We start from the raw sequence: 24,727 nt of genomic DNA on the forward strand, positions 1-24,727 counted from the left end.
GGGTTCATTGAGGTGACGAGGTATACTAAATGGTTGGCAAATGTTGTAGTTGTACAAAAGAAGGATGGTCGGATCAGGGTATGTGTGGATTATAGGGACATTAATAGGGCGAGCCCCAAAGATAATTTTCCCTTACCCACATCGATCTTTTAGTGGATAATACTGCGAGGCATGCGCTTCTATCATTCATGGATGGATTTTCTAGTTACAATCAGATCCAAATGAATCCCAAAGATAAAGACAAGACTTCTTTCACTCCGGATTGGGGCACTTATAGATACAGGGTGATGCCTTTTGGTTTGAAGAATGCCGGTGCTACCTACCAAAGGGCCGCCACCACTATCTTGCATGATTTGATACACAAAGAAGTGGAGGTGTATGTAGATGACATGATTGTCAAGTCGATTAATCGAGAAGGGCACTTTAAGGCTTTGAGGGTTTTCTTTGAGAGGATCAAGGAGTTCAAACTGAGACTGAACCCACAAAAATGTGTATTTAGGGTGATAGGTGGTATGCTTTTGGGGTTCATGGTAAGTGAGAGAGGCATTGAGATTGACCCATCCAAAATCAAAGCGATAACAGACATGTCACCTCATCAAACGGAGAAGGAAATTCGAGGGTTTTTAGGAAGGATCCAATACATTAGTCGGTTCATTTCTCAACTGACAACCATATGTGAACCGATCTTCAAATTACTGAAAAAGGATCAACTTAAGAGGTGGAATCCTCAATGCCAATTGGCTTTTGATCGCATCAAAAGCTACCTGGTAAACCCACCAATCCTCATTCCCCCTACTCCAGGAAGGCCATTGTTGTTGTATCTCTCTGTATTAGAAACTTCCATGGGATCGATGGTGGCTCAGCATGCCTCAGCATGGTCCAGATGGGCATACAAAGCAAGCAATTTATTACCTTAGTAAGAAGTTCACAGATTATGAGACAAGGTACACAACCCTGTAGAAGACTTGTGCAACTTTGGTTTGGGCAACAAGGAGGTTAGACATTACATGTTGACCTATTCAATCTTTTTGGCATCCAGAATGGATCCCATCAAATATCTTTTTGAGAAACCCGCGTTGATGGGCAGATTAGCACGTTGGTTATTGCTCTTAGCGGAGTTCGACATTGTGTATGTCACCCAGAATTCCATCAAGGATAGTGTCATCGCTGAACACCTATCCACACATCCAGCTGTTGATACAAGGCCTTTGAATGACGTATTTCCAGATGAAGATGTAGTTTCTGTTGAGGTTGAAGATGAGGTTGGCATTTGGCAAATGTTCTTTGATGGAGCCGCCAATCACAAAGGATGCGGAGCCAGAGTTCTACTTATAACTCCTGAAGGGTTGAACATGCCCATGGCATATAGGTTGGACTTTGAGTGCACCAGCAACATGGCCGAGTATGAAGCTTGCCTCATGGGATTGAAAGCAGCAATCTCTATTGGGGTCAAAAGATTGGAAGTATATGGAGATTCGTCGATTGTCATATGCCAAGTCCAAGGTAAGTGGAAAACAAAAGAGGAAAAGTTAAAACCATACCAAGGGTGTGTAGAGTCTCTAATGAAGCAGTTCACAGAAATTAGTTTTGACTATTTCCAGAGGGACAATAACGGGTTTGCCGATTCTTTGGCTACTCTAGCATCGATGGTTGATTTTGGTCCGGGTGAGCAAATACAACCATTCATTATAGATCGGAGAGATCATCCTTCACATCAAGGCTTCGTCAATGCCCTGACAGTAGATGGTAGGCCTTGGTTTGCCCATATTGTGGATTTTATCAGAGAGGGGAAGTACCCTACAGATGCTACCCAAGGAGATAAAAGGTTCCTGAGGCGTTATGCCACCCAGTTCATATTACACGAAGATATTTTATACAAGCGATCTTTTGATGGTGTACAACTGGTGTGCGTGGATGAAGATCAAGCATAGACAATCTTGGAGCAAGTACATCAGGGAATCTGTGGCCCTCACATGAATGCCCGTATGTTGGCTAAGAAAATCCTCCGCTTAGGGTATTTTTGGAATACACTAGAAGCCGATTGCACAGAATTTGTGAAGAAGTGCCATAAATGTCAGATTTTTGCCAACCTCATCCATGTGCCCCCAACAGAACTGCACACGCTGAGTTCTCCGTGGCCTTTTTCCACTTGGGGTATCGATATGATCGGAAAAATTAACCCCAAAGCTTCGAACGGGCACGAGTTTGTGTTGGTAGCTATTGATTACTTCACCAAATGGGTAGAGGCTCAGTCATACGCAAGACTCACAGCGGCAAAGGTAGCCAAATTTTTGTAAGAACATATCATTTGCCGACATAGGATGCCCCAAGAGGTGATTTCTGACCAAGGTCAACATTTTAGGGGCAAGGCACAGGAGTTGTGTGACAAATTCAGGATTGCAAGGCACAGGTCTTCTCCTTATCGCCCTCAAACCAATGGAGCGGTTGAAGCGGCAAACAAAAACATGAAGGTCATACTCCAGAAGATGGCTGATAGGAACAATGATTGGGCTGACAAATTACCTTATGCCTTATGGGCTTATCGGACTTCTATTAGAACTCCAACTGCGGCAACTCCGTACTCTTTAGTATACGGGATGGAAGCAGTCCTCCCGATTGAGCTAGAGATCCCCTCTCTTAGAATTCTCATGGAGAGTCAGATTCCAGAAGCGGATTGGCTCAAGTCAAGGTACGAGGAGCTGAATCTCATTGATGAAAAAAGGATGAAGGCAATGGACAACATGAAGAAGTATCAACAGCGAGTTGCAAGGGCTTTCAACAAAAAAGTCCACCCACGTTCCTTGGAAGTTAGAGATTTGGTTTTAAAGGAGCAGAGAGCACCCATTCATGACCCAATGGGCAAGTTTAGGCCAAATTGGAGTGGCCCTTTTGCGGTGAAGGAAATCCTCCCGGGGAAGGCAATACGCCTTGTAGATCTTGATGGTCAAGAACTGCAATACCTGACCAACTTAGATCAGCTGAAAAAGTATTATGTTTAGCCTCCTCATTCAAAAAAAAAAAAAATGCAATGAAGGAAAACTGCCTTTGAGGCATGAACTACGCTCGACCTGATTCCTAAATTTTTAGGATACGTAGGCAGCTTGAAAGTCAAAATCAAGCTCGGTCAATTTCCGCCACCCCTCATAGCGGGTTGGACCTAATTTTCCATTTTTAGCTATCCCTTTCCCCTTTCAGACAAATGGTTTCTCGCTACTCTTATCATCAGGAGGTGATCGAGTCCGACTAAGAACTCTTCCCACCGTCTCTCAAATTCGACGGATTCCAAAGAGTTTTCATCTTTAGTCCTTTTTTCAAAATGACTATTTTGACTGACTTAATTTCTCTCGTGAACTCGTCATCCTTGCAAATAATTGTCTTGATCTGGCTCGAAGACTCCATCTACCGTTCTCCTATTCGACGGTTCCCAAGAGTTTTCAATAGCCCCTCTTTCAGCTTAACTTTTTTTAGTCAGTGTGATCCTCTCATGAGGTTGCTATCCAAAGTTTCCTTCGGTATGTGTGTCTTAACATTTGTTTTAGTTTAGGGTTTGGGCCCAGACATGATCGCGGTCATCTGAGAGACCAATCTTACATTTTCTAAATTGGCTCAAAGGGTTTTTAGCTTTTGCAAATGACAAAAAAAAAATCAGTTTACTTTGGTGGATGTGTCATATGATATTTTCCTGTAAATTGGTCCTTTCCTTAACTGACATTTTATGATGTACCCAAGAAATCCGAGTTGTGTTTTGTTACTCCCATTATTATCATGGATGTTGCTTTCCGCCGATGGATGGTAGCAATGAGGGACGATGACCCTGAAGTCCTTGAAGAAGTGCACCTTCATGCACTCTTTCAGCTCCAGCGCATCAGTCCATGTCGTGCTTTGATACATGAGGCATCTCGTTTCTGGATCCAAGAATTTCATGTTTTTCGATTCGGAACTGTGGAAATTTGCCCTACTCTGGAAGAATTTCGAGCTTGTCTTGTTTACAATCATCGGGGAGATGTTTTTCGCCCAACACTGCAACCCGTTAGCTCGATTGAAATTCGAGAATTTTTCGATTGGAGTGCTAAAGAGGCAAGGCGATTCATGGCAAGTGATCGAATCAATCTTTATGCTGTTATCCAAGAATTTGCCCCACTTCGATCAAATACTGAAAGCTTTAGAGTGCATCGAAGGAATGCTTTCCTTTTCTGCATGATCGCTCGTTATCTGTTGCATTCCCCCAAGTGTGGAGGCTTACCCGTTATCATCAATGTCATCTGGCAGTTGAGACAAGGTTGCGACATTATCCCTACTGTTTTGGCAGAGATTTTGAAAGGACTTGATATTATGACAGGTCGTCGAAATTTTCGCACCAGTGACTTTAATGGGTGCTTCGCCCCTCCTCCAGGTATGGTTAGTTGAGCGCCTTCAATTGGTCCAACCCTTGGTTATAGCTCATTTGGAACCATTTCAGTATTTCAAGCGAATTCAGACCTTTAACTACCACGATGCAACAAATTGGCCTGAGCGACTGGGAGCCCTCACGGAGCGAAGCATCAGGTGGGAAGTCCATTGGTGGTCAGTTCGGAACCCTGTTTTACACACTTCTGGCTGTGACTATGTCAGGTTGTTAGGCATATCCCATACTTCCTTCTACATACCGGCTCGCTTCATACGTCAATTCGGTTTACCTCAGGGCGCTCTAGGGGATGTGGGTACCACGCCTATCACAGAGGTTTTAACAGAAGGTTTGGTGAATTCCATTGCAGCCTCGTGGAACCATTTGGCTCGCCTAGGTTAAGGTTGTTAAATTGAAGATCTTTTGGTCTGGGTAGCGTTTACTGAGGAGTCGTTCCCCACCTTTCTGCTTTTCAAAACTTGTAGTAGCCGTGGCGCCATTTTTTTTCCTTTCAATGAAAAGACTTTGTCCTTTATGATGATCAATCTACTAGCAACATTCTCCTTCATGAACATATGGGCTTTGTGTGTTTTTACTAACCACTAACCTTCATATGATGGTGCTCTTTCCAAGCCCCTTGGCTTTCGGATCTAGACGTCTCGTGGATTCGACATGTGATGGCATCTCGAGCACCATTGCGATCTCTTAAATTCAATGCAGTTGTTTGTTGCTAACTTTGCTAAGCTTCATGTCCTTATTCAGGTATTTGAGATCCAGAATCTCCCAAGTTTTCCTTTGCTAATTCCAATGTAGGTGCACAACCAAACACATCGTCGGCACCAATTTCGTGAGAATCCTCAGGATCACAACCGAGCACCGTTGTTGATCCCAGTTGAGCACCGCTATGCAAGGATGATCATCCCCTGCAGAGAATCCCAAGGTTCATAGTCGTGCACGATTGCCAAGGTGGACTATCCACACCAATTTGTCGAGAATCCTTAGGATCATAGCTGAGCACTGCTATCGATCCCAGCTGAGCACCGCTACGCGAGGACTATCCACACCAAATTTTTGAGAATCCTTAGGATCATAACCGAGCACCGTTGTTGATCCCAGCTGAGCATCGCTGTGCGAGGACGATCATCCCCTGCAGAGAATCCCAAGGTTCATAGTCTTGCACGACTACCAATACGGACTATCCTCTAACTTTTTGAGAATCCTTAGGATCACAACCGAGCACCGCTGTGCAAGGATGATCATCCCCTGCAGAGAATCCCAAGGTTCATAGTCTTGCACGACTGCCAATACGGACTATCCGCACCAACTTTTTGAGAGTCCTTAGGATCACAATCGAGCACCGTTGTTGATCCCAGCTGAGCACCGCTGTGCGAGGACAATCACCCCTGCAGAGAATCCCAAAGTTGAAAGCCACGCGGCTAGAAACTCAAATTTTCGGCGTCACACAGTGTGGGCATTACCTCTATATTGACCAACCGAGGCAGGTTTTCAATTATAGTAGCATCCACACGCTACCTGATTTCGCATGTGTTATCGATCGACATTTCCTACCTTTGGTCTTATCGCTCGTTTTGCATTTGCATTTGCAAAAGAAAGCCTTTTTGGACAATTCTCTCTAATTTTTTAGTCCCACATCGGAAATATGAGAGAATTGTCCCAAGTCCCAAGGCTATAAGAATAGCCCTTCCTCTCTTCCTTAGGGAGGAGAAAAATTGAGAATTTGGGAGAGAGGATGGCCCCATTAAGGTTTTGGCTAACTTCTTCCCTCTAAAATCAAATATCTCCAAGTCAAAAAGTTTAATACATTAATTCTTCCTTGAGCCGGGAGATCTTGTCCGGTTCGGTCCGATTTGGGGCTTGAACCACAAGGGTTATCTCCCCTTGTTTCTTGATTAAAGCCGGTTTAAGGTACTTTTTTTCTCCCAATAGCGATTTAGAATTAGTTTAATTAATAGATTAGTTTCTAATTTATTAATAATTGATTTATTTAGATTAATTATGTTTAATTAGTTTTAATTTGGTTCAATACGATTTATTAGATGTAAATTGATTTATTCCGGTCCAATTAAAGATATTCAGGTTTAATTGATTCTTTTAGATTAGTTAGGTTTAATTGTTTGTTTTTTTTAACATGTTTACCTTTGATTTGGTTTAGTTTTTTAAATTACTTTTTGTTCTTTTAATCTGGACCCTTAGATCAGAATCTTACATATAACCTAATCCTTTCTTCTTTCATGTCTGAACTTCTTTTCTCTCTCTTTTTCCATGGCCGAATCTTCTCCACCCCCTTCTCCTTCCTTTCTTTTTCCTTAACAAAACCTGCAACTTCTTCTTCTTCTTCAACTTCTTTCCCTTACTGAAACCTAAACCTGCAACCCATCTTTCTCTTGACCGAAATCACCATCCAGCCCCCTTCTTCTTTTCTCTTTCATCCTCTCGTTTCTTTCCCCCAAACCTGAAACCGAAGGAACACCCCCGGTTATGTCACCAGGCCAATTCATTTTTAGGATTTCCAGGGGTGTTCTAATGTTTAAACTGGGTTTGGAGTAGGTCCAGTGAACACTTTTTTTTTAACACCATCATCGGTTTTCAACTTCAATGAGATTAGAGCCCTTGTGTTTCAGCAATGGCGGTGATGATTTCTCGCTCCCATTCTCTGGTTTTTCTTTCTTCACCAAGAGCCTCTTTCTTCTTCTTCTTCTCCTGCCACTTCTATTCCTCCTAACCGAACTCAACTTCTCTTCTTCTCTTTTCCTTCCCTGCTGCTGCAACCCCGAACCGGCAGCCACCGAACCCGCTTCTCCTCCTTCTCTTTTTCTTCTTCTCTTTTTCTTCCTAACCGAACCTGCAACCGAACCCCCCTCCTTCTTCTTCTTCGTCTTTTTTTCTTTCTTCTTTTCTCTTTCTTTTCATCTTTTTTTATTTTATTTTCAGTGAAATTCTTGACTGTGGCCGAAATCCCATCTCCTTCCCTTTTATCTCTTTTTCTATTTTCTTTTCTTTTTTTTTGTGTTCATTTTCTTTTGTTTATTCATTTCATTTTTATTTATTTTTGTAATTCAAATTGTAATATGCTCCCAACCCCTATCATTGTGTGACATTTCTCCCATTTCACTTTTGCCTTCGCCGTGTTTCAATTAATTCGCCATGTTTCAATTAATACTTTTAGGGGATCCCATATGGAGTCCTAGGGTCACTCTAATCCAGCCCCTTAGGATCGAGGGCTGAAACCGATTGGGTTTTGTTCATTATTTTTGAATCATATGATAACCATGGGGTTTCACTAATTTCTATTAAGTCAGGGTTTTGAATCAGCAAATGGATATATGGGACGTAGTTTAGGGTGTGTTTAGTTTAGGACGGGCGTGGCTGGCCCCTCAAACCGGCTCGTAGCATTATGTGCATATTGGGGATTTGGGTTTCCCTACTATCTCCTATCTTTTGTACTCCAACATTCACTTGCATTAGTGCAGTACTAATTTAGATTAATTAGACTAACTTAGTTAACTTAATTAGTCATTTCGACTGTTGTTTATTTAATTGTGGTTAATTTATTTAGTTTTTTTTTAATCACTGCATTTGATTTCTTCATTCAATTCAATTTATTAAATTTGCGTAATTACCAATCTTTTTCCCTCTAGTAGTTCGTTTATTTTAATCAATCAATTAATTAGTTATTTAATGTAGGATAATTAACTAAATTAATTAGTTAAAAGATTCTCTTCTCATTAGCTTAACTAGGGTTTTGAAAATGTTTAACTCATCTTAGGATTAGCTCAAGGTAAACATAATTAGTGCAATTAGGTTTCATAATTAGTTTAATTAAACCGTAGGTTTAGTTTAATCCTCCTACACTAGATTAGGTAGATTAGTAAAAATGCATTCACTTAATGTAATTAATCCGTTTCACTTTTATAAATTAATTAGGTCTCATTTAATTTATAAATCTTTTTACCAATTAGATTAAGTAGGATTGCAATAATTTATTTCAAATTACTAGGGATTGGGTTTAATCATTTTAATTAATTCAATTTAGGATCTCACAAATTCATTGATCATCCATCTTGGTCAGGTTCAATTAATCGAATTAGTTTAATTTAGGGTTTCATAAGTTGCTAAACTAATCCTAGGTTTAGGCTTATTTAATTAGCTTAATCTAAGACTCATAATACATTAATTAAATCATTTAGGCTTATTTAATTAGCGTAATCATTTCATTATTTGCGTCATAACCTAGCTAGCATAATTTAGACACTTGGTTTAGAGTTTTCACATGTAATGCTTAGATACCTAGTTTAGGGTTTTCAGTGACCTAGATTTAGGACTAGTTAGTAGGGTACAAACAAACTTTGGTCAAACAAAAAGAGACCGGCCTTAGGGTCGTGCAGACTGGGTGCCTAACACCTTCCAGTCTTTCACTTGACACTTGTCTAGAATCTTGGTGCAAACCAGCATTTTCCATCAGAGTCATTAGTCTCTCTCCCTTGATTGGGGGAGACATTTATGGGTCCTAGACCCTTTCTAGGTGGCGACTCCTTTTTACCCATAACGTGTATCCCCCTTTGGCTTTTGATGACCAGGGGATACTATCTCATCTCATTAGGGTCGAACCCAAGCGTGTGTACACGCGCTACGCGCCATATCGCGATCCCGGGGCGGAGGTCCATGGTACCTACCGCAGGATAATTCTAAAGGACAGTAGGAAATATTAATGGCTGAAATAGAGGTTAATTTCAGTCTTCAATGGGATCAACTAGGTGGTAGTAAACAGTCAAGGAAGTGGGGATGGGGGTGAGGATCTACTTACCTTAACCCTGTCCCGTTCTGAGGAGAAAAGGAGAGGTCGAAGTCCTCCCAAATAGAGGTGCAGCCCACCTTATTTGATGAAGGGAAAACTCCAGTTGGTTGAAGAAGTATTCAGCGGCATTCTGATGGGGCTTTACGCAACTGAGATGGACCTCAGTCAGTAGTATTCAGCAGCTGCAGTAGACATAACAGTGACCTGAGAATAGATGCAGTGAAAGAGAGAAAGAGAATGGGAGGGAAAATCATGAGAGAGAGGGGAGGCAAGAAAGAGAGAGAAGATCGAGAATGAGAGACGAGAGAGAGAGAGTCGTTGCCTTCTTTGCTTTCAATAATCATCCATTCATTCCATTAGAACCTTGGCCAATGGCCTTACATAAATAAGAGACTAATTATTAAAATGAAAAGATTATTCTAGGAATGCTATTTCATAAACAAAGAAACTTTCTAAAAAGAAATCAATAGGATAATTACTTTGTTTCCTAATTAACTTAAAGACTCAAATAAACAAAATCCTAGAAAATAAAACTACTAAACTATCAGATTTGGTGGGGGCCACACAATCTTGGCAAAATTTGGAAGGAGAGGACTCAATCCAGCGCTGGAAAGGCTGGATCGAGCCTTCCTTTCTTCTTCTTCTTCTTCTTTCTTCTTCTTCCTTCTTCTAATCCTCCAACCACAAAGAAGATTGGGTCTTCTTCTTCTTCCTTCGGTTGTATGTCTTGATGTCCCCGTCAACTATCCCCGGCTTGGAAGAATTCACCTCTGGTGAATTAAAGCTCATGTAATATTCAAGTAGGTCTGGGTTGAGTTGTTGGACTTCTTGCATGGTGATCCAGGTGTTGTCAATTTCCGGACGTTCACGCCATTTGACCAAGAATTCTCTAAAACCTCTAGTGTGTGTAGATACAATCCTCTCATCAAGGATTTCTTCAACTTCTTCAGTTCTCCTCGTGCCCTTAGGTACAGGTGGTAAAATAATTGGGGGAAGTGATTGGGTTGGTTCAGTAGTATCATCAAGGGTGAAAGGGAAGTCCTCAAGGTCATCAGGGTAAAAGGGGGTAATGGTAGAGGCACCATGGTATGGGACAAGATCTTCCATGTTGAAAATGTTATTGATTTCCATACTAGCTGGTAGATCAAGAACATAAGCATTGTCACCTATCCTCTTAAATACCTTGAAAGGACCTATGCTACGAGCATGTAGTTTGCTCGTTTTTCCCCCAACAAAACGTTGCGGCTTAATTCTAACCATCACCATATCGCCCTCTTGAAACTCTTGTAGCCTTCTGTGCACATTTGCCTTTGACTTATATTGATCATTGCTCAGTGCTATCTGTCTTCTTATACCTGCATGCAAATCATGTATATGCTGAGCAAAAGACTCGGTTGACTGGGAGGTCCTGGAACTAGATACGACTGGGATATGGTCTATGGGTGCCCGGGGTTGGTATCCTGAACAGATCTCAAAGGGGGACAGACCAGTGGTACGGTTCTTAGAACTATTATATGCAAACTCAGCCTGGTTAAGTACTCGATCCCAACTGGTAAGGTGTATGAGGCAACGTAATAAATTCCCTAACCTCCTATTGACAACCTCAATCTGGCCATCGGTCTAAGGGTGGAAAGCGGAGGAGAAACGGAGCTTCGTGCCCATCATCCTGCATAGGGTCCTCCAAAAATGACTAGTGAACGTAACATCCCTATCGAACACTATAGTCAGGGGCAACCCATGGTACTTGGCAACCTCATTAAAGAAAAGTCTGGCTACTATGGATGCATCAAAGGTCTTAGAGCATGGGATGAAATGGGCCATCTTCGAGAAACGGTCCACAACCACATAAACAGAATCATGACCTCTCGAAGTTCTTGGTAGACCAAGCACGAAGTCCATGCTAAGGTCCTACCAACAAGAATGGGGAACGGGTAGGGGAGTGTACAAACCCGTCTTTTTCTTTTGTTGTTTAGCAGTCTAGCATATCCTACACTGACTCACAACTCTAGCAACATCCCTCTTCAGTTCTGGCCAAAAGAATCGGTCTTCAACGATGGTAATGGTCATATCTCGACCGAAATGGCCAGCAACTCCCCCAGCATGCAATTCCCAGATCAGGAAATCTCGGAGTGAAGTCTTGGGAATGCACAACTTGCTTCCTTTAAAAAGGAAGCCCTCCCTAAGTAGGTAGTCCGAGCAGTTGACCGGGTTACCTTCCCTCAAGGAAGTGAACGGCTCCCTAAAATCAGGACAAATGAGGTATTGGTCCTTGACTCGCTCGAACCCTACAACCTCTAAACTCATTGCCTGGAGTAGCACACTAGCCCAACTCCCAGCATTGGTGCGACTGAGGAACATGTTCACCCAGCTCAGTGCATCTACAGCAGTATTCTCGACACCAGGTCTGTGCTTGAGTATAAAAGTGTACTCTTGGAGAAACTTAACCCACTTGGCATGCCTCTGGTTAAGTTTCTTTTGGGCACTCAGGTATCTCAGAGCCTGGTGGTCAGAGAATAGCACGAATTCTTGCGGTAAAAGGTAATGTCGCAAATAGCACGGCGATTGGACAACCGCATAGAATTCCTTGTCGTGTGTGGAATATCGTTGCCTAGCTTTATTAAGCTTCTTGCAACAGGGTGGCCCTCTTGTCCTAGGACACCACCTATCCCAATACCAGATGCATCGCAATTCACTTCGAAGACCTTAGAGAAATCTAAGAGGCGCAGGACTGGAGCTTCACTCATAAGCTTCTTAATCTCAATAAAGGCATTCATAGCACTCTTAGCCCGTTGAAACTCCTTTTTCATGCAATCGGTGATAGGAGACATAATGGAACTAAACCGGTAGATGAACCTCCTGTAGAAAGTGTCTAAGCCATGAAAGCTTCTTACCTCATAGACATTAGTTGGCTCAGGCCACTCTACAATCGCTCTCACTTTCTCAGGGTCAGCAGATACTCCCTGAGTTGACACAACAAATCCTAGGAAGATGACTTGATCGCTCATGAAGGTGCACTTATTGAGGTTGACATAGAGTTTCTCTTGTAAGAGCACATGAAAAACCTTCTGTAAATGATCCAAGTGGGAAGACGGGGTCTTACTATAGATGAAGATGTCATCAAAGTAAACCACTAGGAACTTGCCAATGAATGGTTGAAGCACTTGATTCATTATCCTCATGAAGGTGCTAGGTGCATTTGACAAGCCAAAAGGCATGACTAACCACTCAAAGAGGCCATCCTTCGTCTTGAAGGCTGTCTTCCACTCGTCTCCAGGCCTAACCCTAATCTAGTGGTACCCACTCTTGAGATCAATCTTCGAAAAGATCGAAGAGTTAGCCATCATATCCAACATGTCATCAAGCCTAGGGATAGGGAACCTATACTTGATGGTGATCTTATTGATGGCCCTATATCAACACACATATGCCAGGTGCCATCTTTCTTTGGCGTGAGCAAGGCAGGTACAACACATAGGCTAAGGCTTTCCCTAATGAATCCCTTCTGTAGCAGTTCATCCACTTACCGTTTGAGTTCGGCGTGTTCTTTGGGATTCATTTGGTAATGGGGTAAGTTCGAAAGAGAGGATCTTGGAACTAAGTCAATAGTGTGCTGGATGTCACGCATAGGCGGTAACTCATCAGGTAGTTCCTCAAGGAATAACCTCTCGAATTTCCTCAACAAGGGTCGCACTTCTCTAGGAGTCTCAGTGAAAAAGCGTGACCTATCAGTATTACTCTGTACGGCAACTAGAGCATAAATCACCTCTAACTCTTGACACTCCTTCAAATTGTTGATTTAAAATGTTGAGTGTTTTGGTGGGGGTGTGTTTGGATGTACTTCCCTTGTGTTCTGGAACCCTAACTTCCCTAGGGGCACTGAGGGTCAGTCTAATCTTCTTCCCTTTAAACTCAAAGACATACGTGTTAGACTTCCCATAATTGGTGACATCCCGATCATATAACCAAGGTTTACCTAGGATGATGGGGGCAACATCCATCTCTAGAACATCACACCACACTCGATCCTCATATCCTGCAAAGTGTAGGGGAACTAAACACCTCAGATTAACTAGAATGGTGGACTGATCAACCCAGGCAACCTTGTAAGGCCTGGGGTGGGGTTCAGGTTTGAGGCACATTCGAGCAACAGTACTCTTGGCGACCACATTCATGCAACTCCCGCTGTCTATGGCGACACGGCAGTTCTTGCCCTGATGACATGTGTAAGTGATGAAAATATTAGTTCGACGCCAATCATCGCTACTCCTAGGATGTGAGACCATGCAATGCACAATGCCAAGCTTGAGGTCACCGGCCTCCTCGGTGTCCTCATCAGATATGGTCTCATCAGGTCTATGGTCCTCATACTCATGGTCCTAAAACCCCTCTTGGTCACCTTCTTCAAGGGACTGCTCTCCGACATAAAGATTCCTATTGGGACACTCTTTGGAGAAGTGACCAAACCCGCGACACTTGAAGCACTGTTGTTGCCCACTACTATTGGGTGCTTCTCCCAAAATTCCTTTACCCTTGTTGTCAAATTGACGCTGTGGTGCAGCAGTGGGTTTTGGGAATCCAGTTGAGCCCTGGGGTGATTTTCTAAATTGGGACTCCCCAGCTTGGCAGCTCTTCCTCTGAGAATAAGTTCTCATGGAGGATTCCACCTCAAGGGCTATCCTGAAGGCCTATGGAACGTCTCGCACCAGGTGGGGTGCCATACAAGACTGAATTTTAGAGTTGAGTCCGGTAAGGAATCTGGATAGTGTCTACTTAACATCCTCCCGAATACGGCTTCTAATTTTCAATTCATTGAACTTGCTCATGTATTCGGTCACAGTCAACTTTCCTTGCTTCAGGATATTCATTTCATTCAACAACTGGAGCCTATATATGATAGGCAAGAATTCCCTCTTGAGCCGCTCTTGTATCTCTACCCAGGTAGTGATTGGCTCAAGTCCTAGGTCGTCCTCCTGGTACTCTAGGTCGGTCCAGAAGTCCTGGGCAGCTCCAATAAGCTTGAACTTAACAAATTGGTAGCGGACTTCCTCTGGCATATCGTAGAAATCAAAGTACCTATCTATCTGCTTGATCCACTCCAGAAGGATCCTAGCATCAATCTGACCATCATAGATAGGGGCATCTACCTTAATCATCCGTCTGACATCAAAGCCCCTATCATGATGCTCATAACCCTCATCATCTCCATATTGGGTTTGGCGTCTTCGCGGTGGGCCTCGACCTCTACCCCGATCCCTACCATGCCCTAGGCCTTGGAAGTTATCCTCTATCTGGTCATAACCATCAGTCTGGTTATTCTCATTTACTTCCTCAGGGTTAGGGCCTCTACCCCTAGGTTCAGTGCCAGTTGTGTTACGGCCTTGCCGTCCATCAGGGTTTTGGGCAATTGTCTCGAGGGCAGCCAACTTATCGGTAAGGTCTTGGAGATGGGCAGCTTGTGTTTCTTGTATGGCTTGGACGGCTTTCATGAATTCAGCCAGTTGCTCAGATTGGGTGGAGGCGCTAGGAGGCTCAGACATATCGTGGTATGCTCTACCACTACAAGTGGACATAAGGAGATGGGCAGCCAAGGTACGGTTTCCACCAAAGACTCAAGGTCTACTCAGAATCTCCAATTGAGACAAGTAGTTAGCCCTTTCAATCATGAAGTCAAAAATCTCCCTGTCAAGTATGTGCTTTTGAAGGGAATAGCGTCCAATGCTATTTGGTCCCGCCAACTTAAGAAAGAAGAGGGTGTCCTCTAATCTATGGTATCGCTCTCTTAACTCAGACTTGACTACGGACATATGGTGATGGAGACTAGACCTCGAAAGGTAAGACATGTAAACAAGGGACAGCAGTACCTAATTACCCTAAACCTGGACAAAACCTGGCTCTGATACCAAGATGATGTAAGAGGATACCCAGACAACTAGGATTCCTACAAATATTACTCACGTGGACAGAGGTAGACTAACTAGGGCTTAGAAAGGGATTGAGATTAATAGAGAACAGCACAATACATTAATTAGCATGCATGAATTAGAGGACTATTAAACAGAGTAGCAGCAATCAATACTAATCTAGAAAGAAAAAGCATATAAACTACCTAGGCTTCAAGTGGGGAATATGGGGAGGGGAACATGGCAACATAATGTAGATAGGCACAAATCAATTCAAGAATTCAGAGAGTGAATATCATGCTCTTCCTTACATCAATCAACTACTAAAGAAATCAGCAGCATTCTTAATCACAGAAAATTGATTACGAAAACAGCAGTAGTATGTAAGTTCAGCAGGATGAAAATATAAGAGTAACAGTAACGGGTTTGAACTCAGCAGGATAATTCTAAAGGACAGCAGGAAATAATAATGGCTGAAACAGAGGTTAATTTCAGTCTTCAATGGAATCAACTGGGTGGTAGTAAACAGTCAAGGAAGTGGGGATGGGGGTGAGGATCTACTGACCTTAACCCTGTCCCGTTCTGAGGAGAAAAGGAGAGGTCGAAGTCCTCCCAAATAGAGATGCAGCCCACCTTATTTGATGAAGGGAAAACTCCAGTTTGTTGAAATGTTCAGCGGCGTTCCGATGGGGCTTTACGCAACTGAGATGGACCTCAATCGGTAGTATTCAGCAGCTGCAGTAGATGTAACAGTGACCAGAGAATAGATGCAGTGAAAGAGAGAAAGAGAATAGGAGGGAAAATCGTGAGAGAGAGGGGAGGCGAGAAAGAGAGAGAAGATCAAGAATGAGAGACGAGAGAGAGAGACTCGTTGCCTTCTTTGCTTTCAATAATCATCCATTCATTCCATTAGAACCTTGGCCAATGGCCTTACATAAATAAGAGACTAATTACTAAAAAGAAAAGATTATTCTAGGAATGCTATTTCATAAACAAAGAAACTTTCTAAAAAGAAGTCAATAGGATAATTACTTAGTTTCCTAATTAACTTAAAGACTCAAATAAACAAAATCCTAGAAAATAAAACTACTAAACTATCAGATTTGGGAGGGGCCACACAATCTTGGCAAAATTTGGAAGGAGAGGACTCGATCCAGCGCTGGAAAGGCTGGATCGAGCCTTTCTTTCTTCTTCTTCTTTCTTCTTCTTCCTTCTTCTAATCCTCCAACCACAAAGAAGGTTGGGTCTTCTTCTTCTTCCTTCGGCTGTACGTCTTGATGTCCCCATCACCTTGAGGTTTCCATTGTTTGGTAAGGGGGCTTTTGACGACAGAGAAAGGTGGCCGACTACCGAGCAAATGACCAACAAGGCAGTAGCGCCATTTGGAGATCACGGAGGAGAAAGATGAGGCCAGAAAACGTCCAATCTTCTCGTCGCCAAGGAGGTGAGGGGGAACATAATGGGGGGAGAAGTCTTCAGAGAACTGTCGGCAAGAAGTCCAAGGAGAAGAAGAAGGGGAGAAGGGTGGGAGGAGGGAAAGGAGGAGAGGGGGAGGGAGGGAGTAAGATAGGGAAGGCAATGAGGTTGAAGGAGATGGAGCGGGAGGAGTTGGTGGAGGAGGCAAAAGGTGGGGGGGGGGGAGTCATCACTTACTGTTGGAAATGGAAAGGGAGATGGAGGAGGAAGAGGCGGAGCTCCATCCCGTGATCATTCGTATCGTACTCGACCTAAACAACCTTTGTTACTGTTATTCTCATCTCTATCTTATTTACTATCTCTAGAGTTTGTCTTTTAAAAATGGAATGTGCACCGGCCGGGAATTTGTTAGCTGGTTACTTGTGAGGATTAACGACTTACTACTGAACTTGCTAATATAACAACAAACTTTGAGTTGTAGGACCTATATACATTTTCCCTTATTTCTGGTGCTTCTTCCGTCCTGCTTCCTTCTATCCCTTTTCTTCATTAAAATTGATCTAATTAAAAAGTACATAAAGGAGTTTTTCTTTTCAATTACCTCAAACACAGGAAGCCTCATCCATTTTATTCAATAATGAAGATTCGACATATGTCCATTCAGACTAAATAGACTAAATACACAATTCATATAGAAATTCTATGGGCAATAGCCCGAGCTACGACAAGGAATAGCTAGACAACAGCATATAAGATTGATCAAAAGATTCCTGTCTAAGTATTAAGATTGATCAAACGATTCATGACTAAGTAAACTCTCAGTGTTAATTCTGATCCATAAATTAATTTTCGGAAGAAAAGAACATAAACTCCTACTAGTATGTATATGGAATAACATAAACTCCTATTAGTATGTAAAAGTTATTCCATATTATTGGAAGGAGATGGACCAGAATTTAAAGGAGGCTTAAGCTAAAAATACCTGCTTAGAAGAACGAAAGAATAATCCTGAAGGCCGATCTCACAAAGACGCCACTGCAAAGAAAAATTTACTGAGAAAGAATTCAATGCACTCTACAATCAAAATTTCATCACATTTGTCATTCAAAATTCTGGATGCAAGAGAATCTTACCTTTTGGCGCATCGCAATTGCAGTATCAGGGGCATCATTCCGAAGACCGCTTTCAAGACCTTTTATAAGCACCGCTCTAAGAGCCACCAAAGATTGCAAGGTTTTCATCAACAGATCAATGTCATCACCTTTTGAGAAATTGTTAGATTCTTCCGATTTGTCTTGATTCTACAAAAGTAGAAATGAAATAAGATACAGTTTTTATACTCGGGAAAAAAAAAAAAGGAATAAAGAAAGCCTAAAAATTCACATGCCTTCTATGCAGACTTGAGTGGAGACAGTTAAGTTTATGATTTTACAATTGTTAAAGACTGTTCACAATAGGGGGAGTGTCCCTATCGTGCTATGAGTTGAGTCTTAGAGTTAGAGTTGCTTTTGGTTTCCTTATTACATTGTAATTAGGTGTCTGAGTCTTAGTCATAGTTGTCACGGCATCAAATCGATCCAATGTGGTGGAGGGGTGGCTAATCGATTTGGCGATGAATCGCCCGTTATGGCGTTGCCATGGCGGTCAAATCGCCCATGTGTCATTTTTTATTTTCCCTATTTTCTAAAGTTATTTAGTATACTACTTTTTTATTTCCCCTATTTTCTAAAGTTATTTAGAAACATATGAAACCAACATTAAGAAACATCAAATATCAAAAATCAACATAACCCAATCAAAATCACTCTGCATTTTACAAAAAATCGACCACCTAGTGAATCAAGCATGACCTGGCGTCCATGGCGGTGCCATGGCGACGCCTATCAGCCAATGGCGACCGCCATTTGTGAATCACGTAAATCGTAGCACTGCCATGAACTTCTTTTTCAGCCAAGACGCCGAATCGCCGCCTTGGTGATGCCTAGGCGACGCCATGACAACTATGGTCTTAGTAGGTTTCCTACCATGAGTCTGCTTATTGGGTTGGTTATAAATAAAGGTGAGCACCACGATGGCTAAGTACACTAAACTATCATGGATTTAGATATCTCCCTTGGTTTTGCTTCTTCTTCTTCACAGGTTTTGGTTGGTTCAGCAATCTTTACAATAATTAAAGCATATCAAGTATGGAAAACACAGAGACTTCAAAGAACTAAAACCACCCATAAATTTAAACCGATAACCTAATGATGGATATCTATCTTCAAATGAAAACCAATAAAATATAAATGCATCGATACCTTCTTGCACTCCAAAAATGAAGCCATAGCTGACAAGCTCTGCCCATCCATAGATACCTTAATTGATTCAAGTTGTTCAGTGAGACTGCAAATTGCAAAACAACAATTAGAAATTAAACCAGTAACTAACTGTCATTCCTTGGTTTCTATATATGTTGGTTTAAAAGTTTAGCTGATTTCCATGGTTGATAACAACCGGACGAAAGTAAAATAAATGAAGAATGGAATAGTATGGCCAAGCCTCGACCTGGGTAAAGTTGGATTCCTTTCTTTGAACATCGTTGATATGGTGATAGGGATAGAAAGAGTATATAAAACATGAGTAATTGGGAAGTTGGTTTATTAATCATCTTGCCAACAATATGGTGGTATGGATCCTGTGGGCCCGCTGGCATCATATGCTTTACATTACGTAGGTGAGATGTCTACATGATGTCTCATCAAAGCCCTAAAACTATGCTTCACTTAGACTTTGACCACAGGGCAAGAAGATTAACTAAAGCAGTAAATGATCGGCAAAGTGTTGACAATGTCTACATAACTAAATCTTAACTCTTTTCAGGCAGACAGCTATGTAGTGCTGAAAATTATCTCGTCAACTTGATATTTAAGCCAACAAAGTAAGGTTAGCTAAATTACAGATGCAATAATATTCCAAAAATATATCCAGCTTATTGAGACAGTAAAGGGTCAAAACATTTTATGTAGCACACCTTCCAGCATTGAAGAAATCTTTGAGTTCGTGATGGAATATCTTAAATTGTTCAACAAATGCATCACTATACTCGCCAGGGTTCCTAGTAATTCTTGCAAGCATTGCCTCCGTAGCAATCAAATCTTCAGGGCCAGCATTACGGTGAAGCTTATTTTGTATTGTATGCTTGATTTCTTGCTGGAATTATACAAGAAAGTTAACACAGAGGAAATACTGAACCAAAATAGACAAGTCACCAAGCACTCGTTCACATATGACCTTGACATCATGAGGGATGTCATTCCTATGAGCAATATCCCTTATCCGAGTCAGAGGAACAGATGCAGTGAATTCTGACTTGAATGATGGTAAACATGGATGAATCTTGAGAATGACAAGTATTTCCTGCAAATAATTACATAGGGGAGATTTGGTTACAGGAGACAATGCCGATTCAGTTAAGCACTGCAAATATACAAAAGCCTAAGACAATTTAAATAGGAGAATTTAACAGAACACCAGTATGCTGACTATTTCTTTTTGGTGTGTGTGTTGGGGTCAAGAAAATTTACTTCATGACAAGCAAAAAAAAATTTGCATGAATATTAGGACAACATAAGACATGCAGGTGCAGACCACTAAAACAATAAATTCAGACCCAGAACAAAAGGGGATAGACTTCTAAACAACTAACTACCTTCATATATAGAAAAGATGGGTTTTGACAAGAGAGAGACTCATGGACAAATAATGCTATATGTTCACAACAAGACGTGAAATGATAAACTTCAATTTTGAAAAATCATAATGATTAACAAAGGAAAGGCTACCATGATGAGAAAATGATCCAAAATTTTCAACATTCAGTTGCAAAATGCACACAAATATTTCATGGTAAGCAAATAAGAATTGGAAAAATAGTTTTATATCCACCACCTAGGAAGTTCAGGAGAATTCAGAAGTTTTTCCCGAAATCAGCAAAAGCATAGGAAAATGTCTTGCAAAATACTCTCTTCTGTAAATGGTCATGTAAGTGATTGCCAGCTGACAATCATAGGTAAAGTGTCATTCGACAATAAAACTATAAACAGAAGAGCACATAACATCAAGAAATGTTGTTTTCACAAACTGCTTTAAAGAAGGGCAATGGCAGTTGATGTAGACTAAAAATTTCATCAAACATCTAACTCACCTGAGGTGATGCATCTCTCCTGTAAGTAATTCTTTCAAGTTCACGAAATATGAGCCTGGAAATCTCAGCATGCTTGTTTGGCTGGTAATGACTTCCATCTTCAAAACACGGAATCTGCCCTGTGTTTATCCACTGTAGGAGAAGCAGGAGCACGAAGTACATGGATCACAAAGAAAACATAAACAACCACATTATATGAATAAAAAATCACAACAGAGAACCTTCAGATATATTGCAGAGAATATGAGAGCCTCTAAGCGGTCCCCACTTTCCAAACGTCCTACCAGAAGCTCACGAACAACTTCTAACTGCATCAATTAGCAGAAGCATAAGAAGACCTCATAGAATTTCTTATCTCTAACCCAAAAAAAACAGTCCAAGGAACAGCAATGACAGCAATTACTCAATCAAGAAGCATAAAAGATATGAAAATTAAATATGCAATACCACTTATATTTCTTATGCAAAACGACACATGGTCAATTTAAGTGCTAAACTAGTCATTGGTACAATGATGATAACAAAAGGCAGCAATCTTATTATTCAGGATTTACAGAGAAGATTTAAACATTGTATCAAGTCTCAATACGTATCAACCAATATGGTCTGATACATATCAAGATTGGCCAGGTTGATACAATACAGAACTGACACACCAAAAAAAATATGTAAAGAACCGATACAGAGCAATATGTACCAATCGGACGGATACACGATGCGTGGGCTGCCAAAACCCAAAAATCCTAAATTTTAAGAGAAAACTTCTTCCCACTATAATTTTTTGGCCAAAACCTATATGGATCCTATTTCCACTCAAAAAATGACCTAATAGCAGTTATTAAGCATTCAAATTTTTGCATTAAAGCTGAACAAAGTGGAGATTGAGTATCAAAGACGCCGGTTGAAGCATGTTAAAATGTTTTTTTTTTTTTTTGGAACTTGGTTTTTCTTGCTTGTTTCTGCCAAGTATCACATCTAAACTGAAAAAATGACCTGTATTTGAATCATTTGTGATCTATATAAGGTATAATTTTTTGTTTATAAAGTATTTATTATTAGTTGTTACATACTACTTCAGGTTTGTTTAATATTTTGTCACTAATAGAGCATTGCTATAGTTAATGCGTATATACTTAATGTATTTCACTAAATACTTAGTAGTATGCTATACTTACATATTGCTTGTTTGGTTTTAGCACGTAAGGGTTTACTCTAGGCTAGTATCCTAATACACAAATACATTTTCCTTTTCTAAATATTCTTGCTTAATTGCTATTTTTTTTTTTTTGGGATGAATATAAAAATTAAATACAAGGGAAAAAAGGGGGGAGGGATATACAAAGCCAAAGGCAAGGGATACAACCCTAAAGGGCAGGGGAGGGGGCCAAAATTGACAGAGGAAGCGCCTAGGAGACAACAGAAAGCATGTTCATTAAGGAGTCAATAACTGGGTAGTGGAGGAGAAAACCAAGTTTGGAGGAGACTTTAAAGTGGATGGCCTTCCAAATCGAATCAAAATATCTAGAGTTGGAAGTCCATCTACGAAGGCTGCATTCCATCCAAATATGGTTGATACTAGCCCCAAAATCAAGTTTCCCAATAGTGTCGCAAATGGAAGAACCAGAAAAAGTCATATCAATCCATAGCCACTCTCTCGCCAGGGGGAGGGGGTTCACCGGGTAGGCCAACATGTGGAAAGGACTAGCTTCCAGATGCGGGAGGAGAAAGGGCAGTCGAAGAATAGGTGGATGGTGTCTTCCTGGCCATTCCAGCAAAGGCAGCAAGCAGGGGGTAGGGATATGGCGAGAGATGAGGAAGACTTGGGTGGGGAGGCAATTGAAGAGAGCTCTCCACACAGTGAAGCTGTGGCGCAAGATATGGGCTTTGAACCAGACAATTTTGTGCCAGGGGACCCGAGGGGAAGGGGAAGGTGAAGGTGAAGGGGAAGGGATGAGGTTCCAAGCCGAGGCAGTGGAGAAGGAGCCCAAGGAGGACGGGGTCTAGATGGTTTTGTCGGCTCTGGAGGAAGGGGCATAAAGGGAGGAAAGGGAATGCTAAGAGTATCAAGAGAGAGGGTGTTGGGAGGGGGGAACAAGAGGGAAGGGAGATGATTGAGGAGACCATAGAGGACCTAGGAATACCGAAGGAGTATACAAGGAAGTTCCCCATGATTGAGGAGAGGACACCAGCAGGGTGCCAATTGTCAAGCCAAAAAGAGGTGGTGGCCACATTGCCGATGCGAGAGCAAATGGCGGATACAGCTAGGGGCCTGGAAAGAAGAATTTGGGATTGCAGGTGGTGGTCCAAAGAGAGTCTCTATAGAGGACGGAGTAGACCCAGCTGATCCATATGCTTGGTTTTTTGAAACTAGCTTCCAGACCAGTTTAAGGATGGTGGCGGAGTTGGCATCTTTGATTCTCCTAAGGCCAAGGCCACCTTCCAACTCAAGGAGGCAAATGGAGGACCCACGGAGAGGGTGGAAGAATTTAAGGGAATCAAAACATTTCCATAGGAATAAGCAGAAGAGGGATTCAATTGATTTGATGATGGATTTGGGCAACTGGAACACTCCCGACCAATAAATGTAGGAGGATTGAAGGACTGATTTGATAAGAACCAGGCAACCCGTATAAGAGAGGAGCTTCCCTTTCCAAAGTTGGAGCCTTTTAAGAATTTGGCTCAGCAAGGGAGCGCAGTAGTCAGAAACTCTGGAAAGAAAAAGGCGGGATTTAAGCAGGTTGATGCGGAGGCCAAAGAGGGATTCAAAGAGATGAAGGAAAGACATAAAGGATTGAATGGAAGACTCATCTGCTTTTGAGAAGATCATAAGATCATTAGCAAAAGCAAGGTGGGAGAGCTTGGAGGCTTTACATTTAGGGATGGGAGAGATGAGGTTGTCGGTTTGGGATTGGATAGATCTCGAGAGGACATCAAGGGCGAGACAAAAAAGGAGAGGGAAGAGGGGACAACCCTGACAGCTACCAACAGAGTACGGGAAATAACTAGCAAGGGAGCCATTGACGAAGATCAAAAACTTAGGAGAGGAGATACAACAATGAATCCAGTGGACGAAGGAGGGAGGAAAGGACATGACCAGGAGCACTTGAGAGTTGAAGTCCCATCTGATAGTGTCAAAGGCCTTGTAGATGTCGATCCTGCGAAGAGCCGAAGGAGAGTGAGACTTCCTATCAAAGCCCCTATCTCATGACAAAGGATTATGTTGCCAGTGATATTCCTATCAGCGATGAAAGCGGATTGATTGGCACTGACTAGAGATTCAATGACAGTCTAAATACGGTTGGCCAGGATTTTAGCAATGAACTTGTAGAGCAGATTGCAGAGAGAGATAGGTCTGAAATCAACCATGGAAGAAGCACCTTCAATCTTGGGGATGAGGCAGAGGAAAGTGTCGTTAATGGAATTGATTTGGGAGGAGTTGAAAAAGAAGCTTTTGATGGCCTTGGAGAGGTCATCGCCAATGATATCCCAGCAAGATGAGAAAAAACCCATACTGAAGCCATTAGGGCCAGGAGCTTTGTTGGGTTTGTGGGCATGGATGGCTACATGGATTTCTAGATCAGAGGGGATGAATTTATTGACGAGGAGGGGGGAAGGATGGTCGGGGGTGAGGGGGTGAGGGGGGAGGGGCAGAAGATACCAGAGAAGGGCACGGCTTCCACCTTGATTGCAACAGGGGTTCTGAGGGTGGAACCATCTCTGGCCTAAAGCTGAAGGATGGAATTAGGGTTGGATCTGGCTTTGAGGGATTTATGGATGTAGGACGAGTTAGAATCACCAAGATCAAGCCATTTAATGCAAGATTTTTGCCTAAGAAAACTCTCTTCCTGGGTTAAAAGGGAAGCCTTTTTCTCTTCCTTAGCAAAGGAGGAGTTTTTAAGATCACCTTGAAGGTGGGACTGGATTGAAGCAAGGTGACTCCTGCAAGCGGAAACTCTAGCATCAATGATTCCAAAGTAGGTTTAATATTATTTATTATTCGGTTTAATTGCTTCTTATTACTTATA

At 41.9% G+C, this 24,727-nt stretch overlaps 1 protein-coding gene across 2 annotated transcripts in view; it reads right to left on the bottom strand.

The window, feature by feature from the left end:
* The window catches only part of LOC122069638 (phosphoglucan, water dikinase, chloroplastic-like), a 73,713-nt gene that overhangs the window by 26,924 nt on the left and 22,062 nt on the right, over window positions 1–24,727 (bottom strand). The window contains exons 3-9 of one of the 2 annotated variants that reach the window (XM_042633689.1): window positions 20,987–21,010; window positions 20,703–20,834; window positions 19,790–19,915; window positions 19,530–19,708; window positions 18,817–18,901; window positions 17,650–17,817; window positions 17,499–17,551 (exon numbers count right to left, since the gene is read on the bottom strand). In XM_042633689.1, coding sequence (XP_042489623.1) covers window positions 17,499–17,551; window positions 17,650–17,817; window positions 18,817–18,901; window positions 19,530–19,708; window positions 19,790–19,915; window positions 20,703–20,834; window positions 20,987–21,010 — 767 coding nt within the window. Of the gene's footprint in view, window positions 1–17,498; window positions 17,552–17,649; window positions 17,818–18,816; window positions 18,902–19,529; window positions 19,709–19,789; window positions 19,916–20,702; window positions 20,835–20,923; window positions 21,011–24,727 lie in introns of both variants that reach the window. The other variant, XM_042633688.1, reaches the window with a different exon arrangement.

This window comes from Macadamia integrifolia, unplaced genomic scaffold (genome assembly GCF_013358625.1).
Source record: "Macadamia integrifolia cultivar HAES 741 unplaced genomic scaffold, SCU_Mint_v3 scaffold671, whole genome shotgun sequence".
NCBI classification, from domain to species: Eukaryota; Viridiplantae; Streptophyta; class Magnoliopsida; order Proteales; family Proteaceae; genus Macadamia; species Macadamia integrifolia.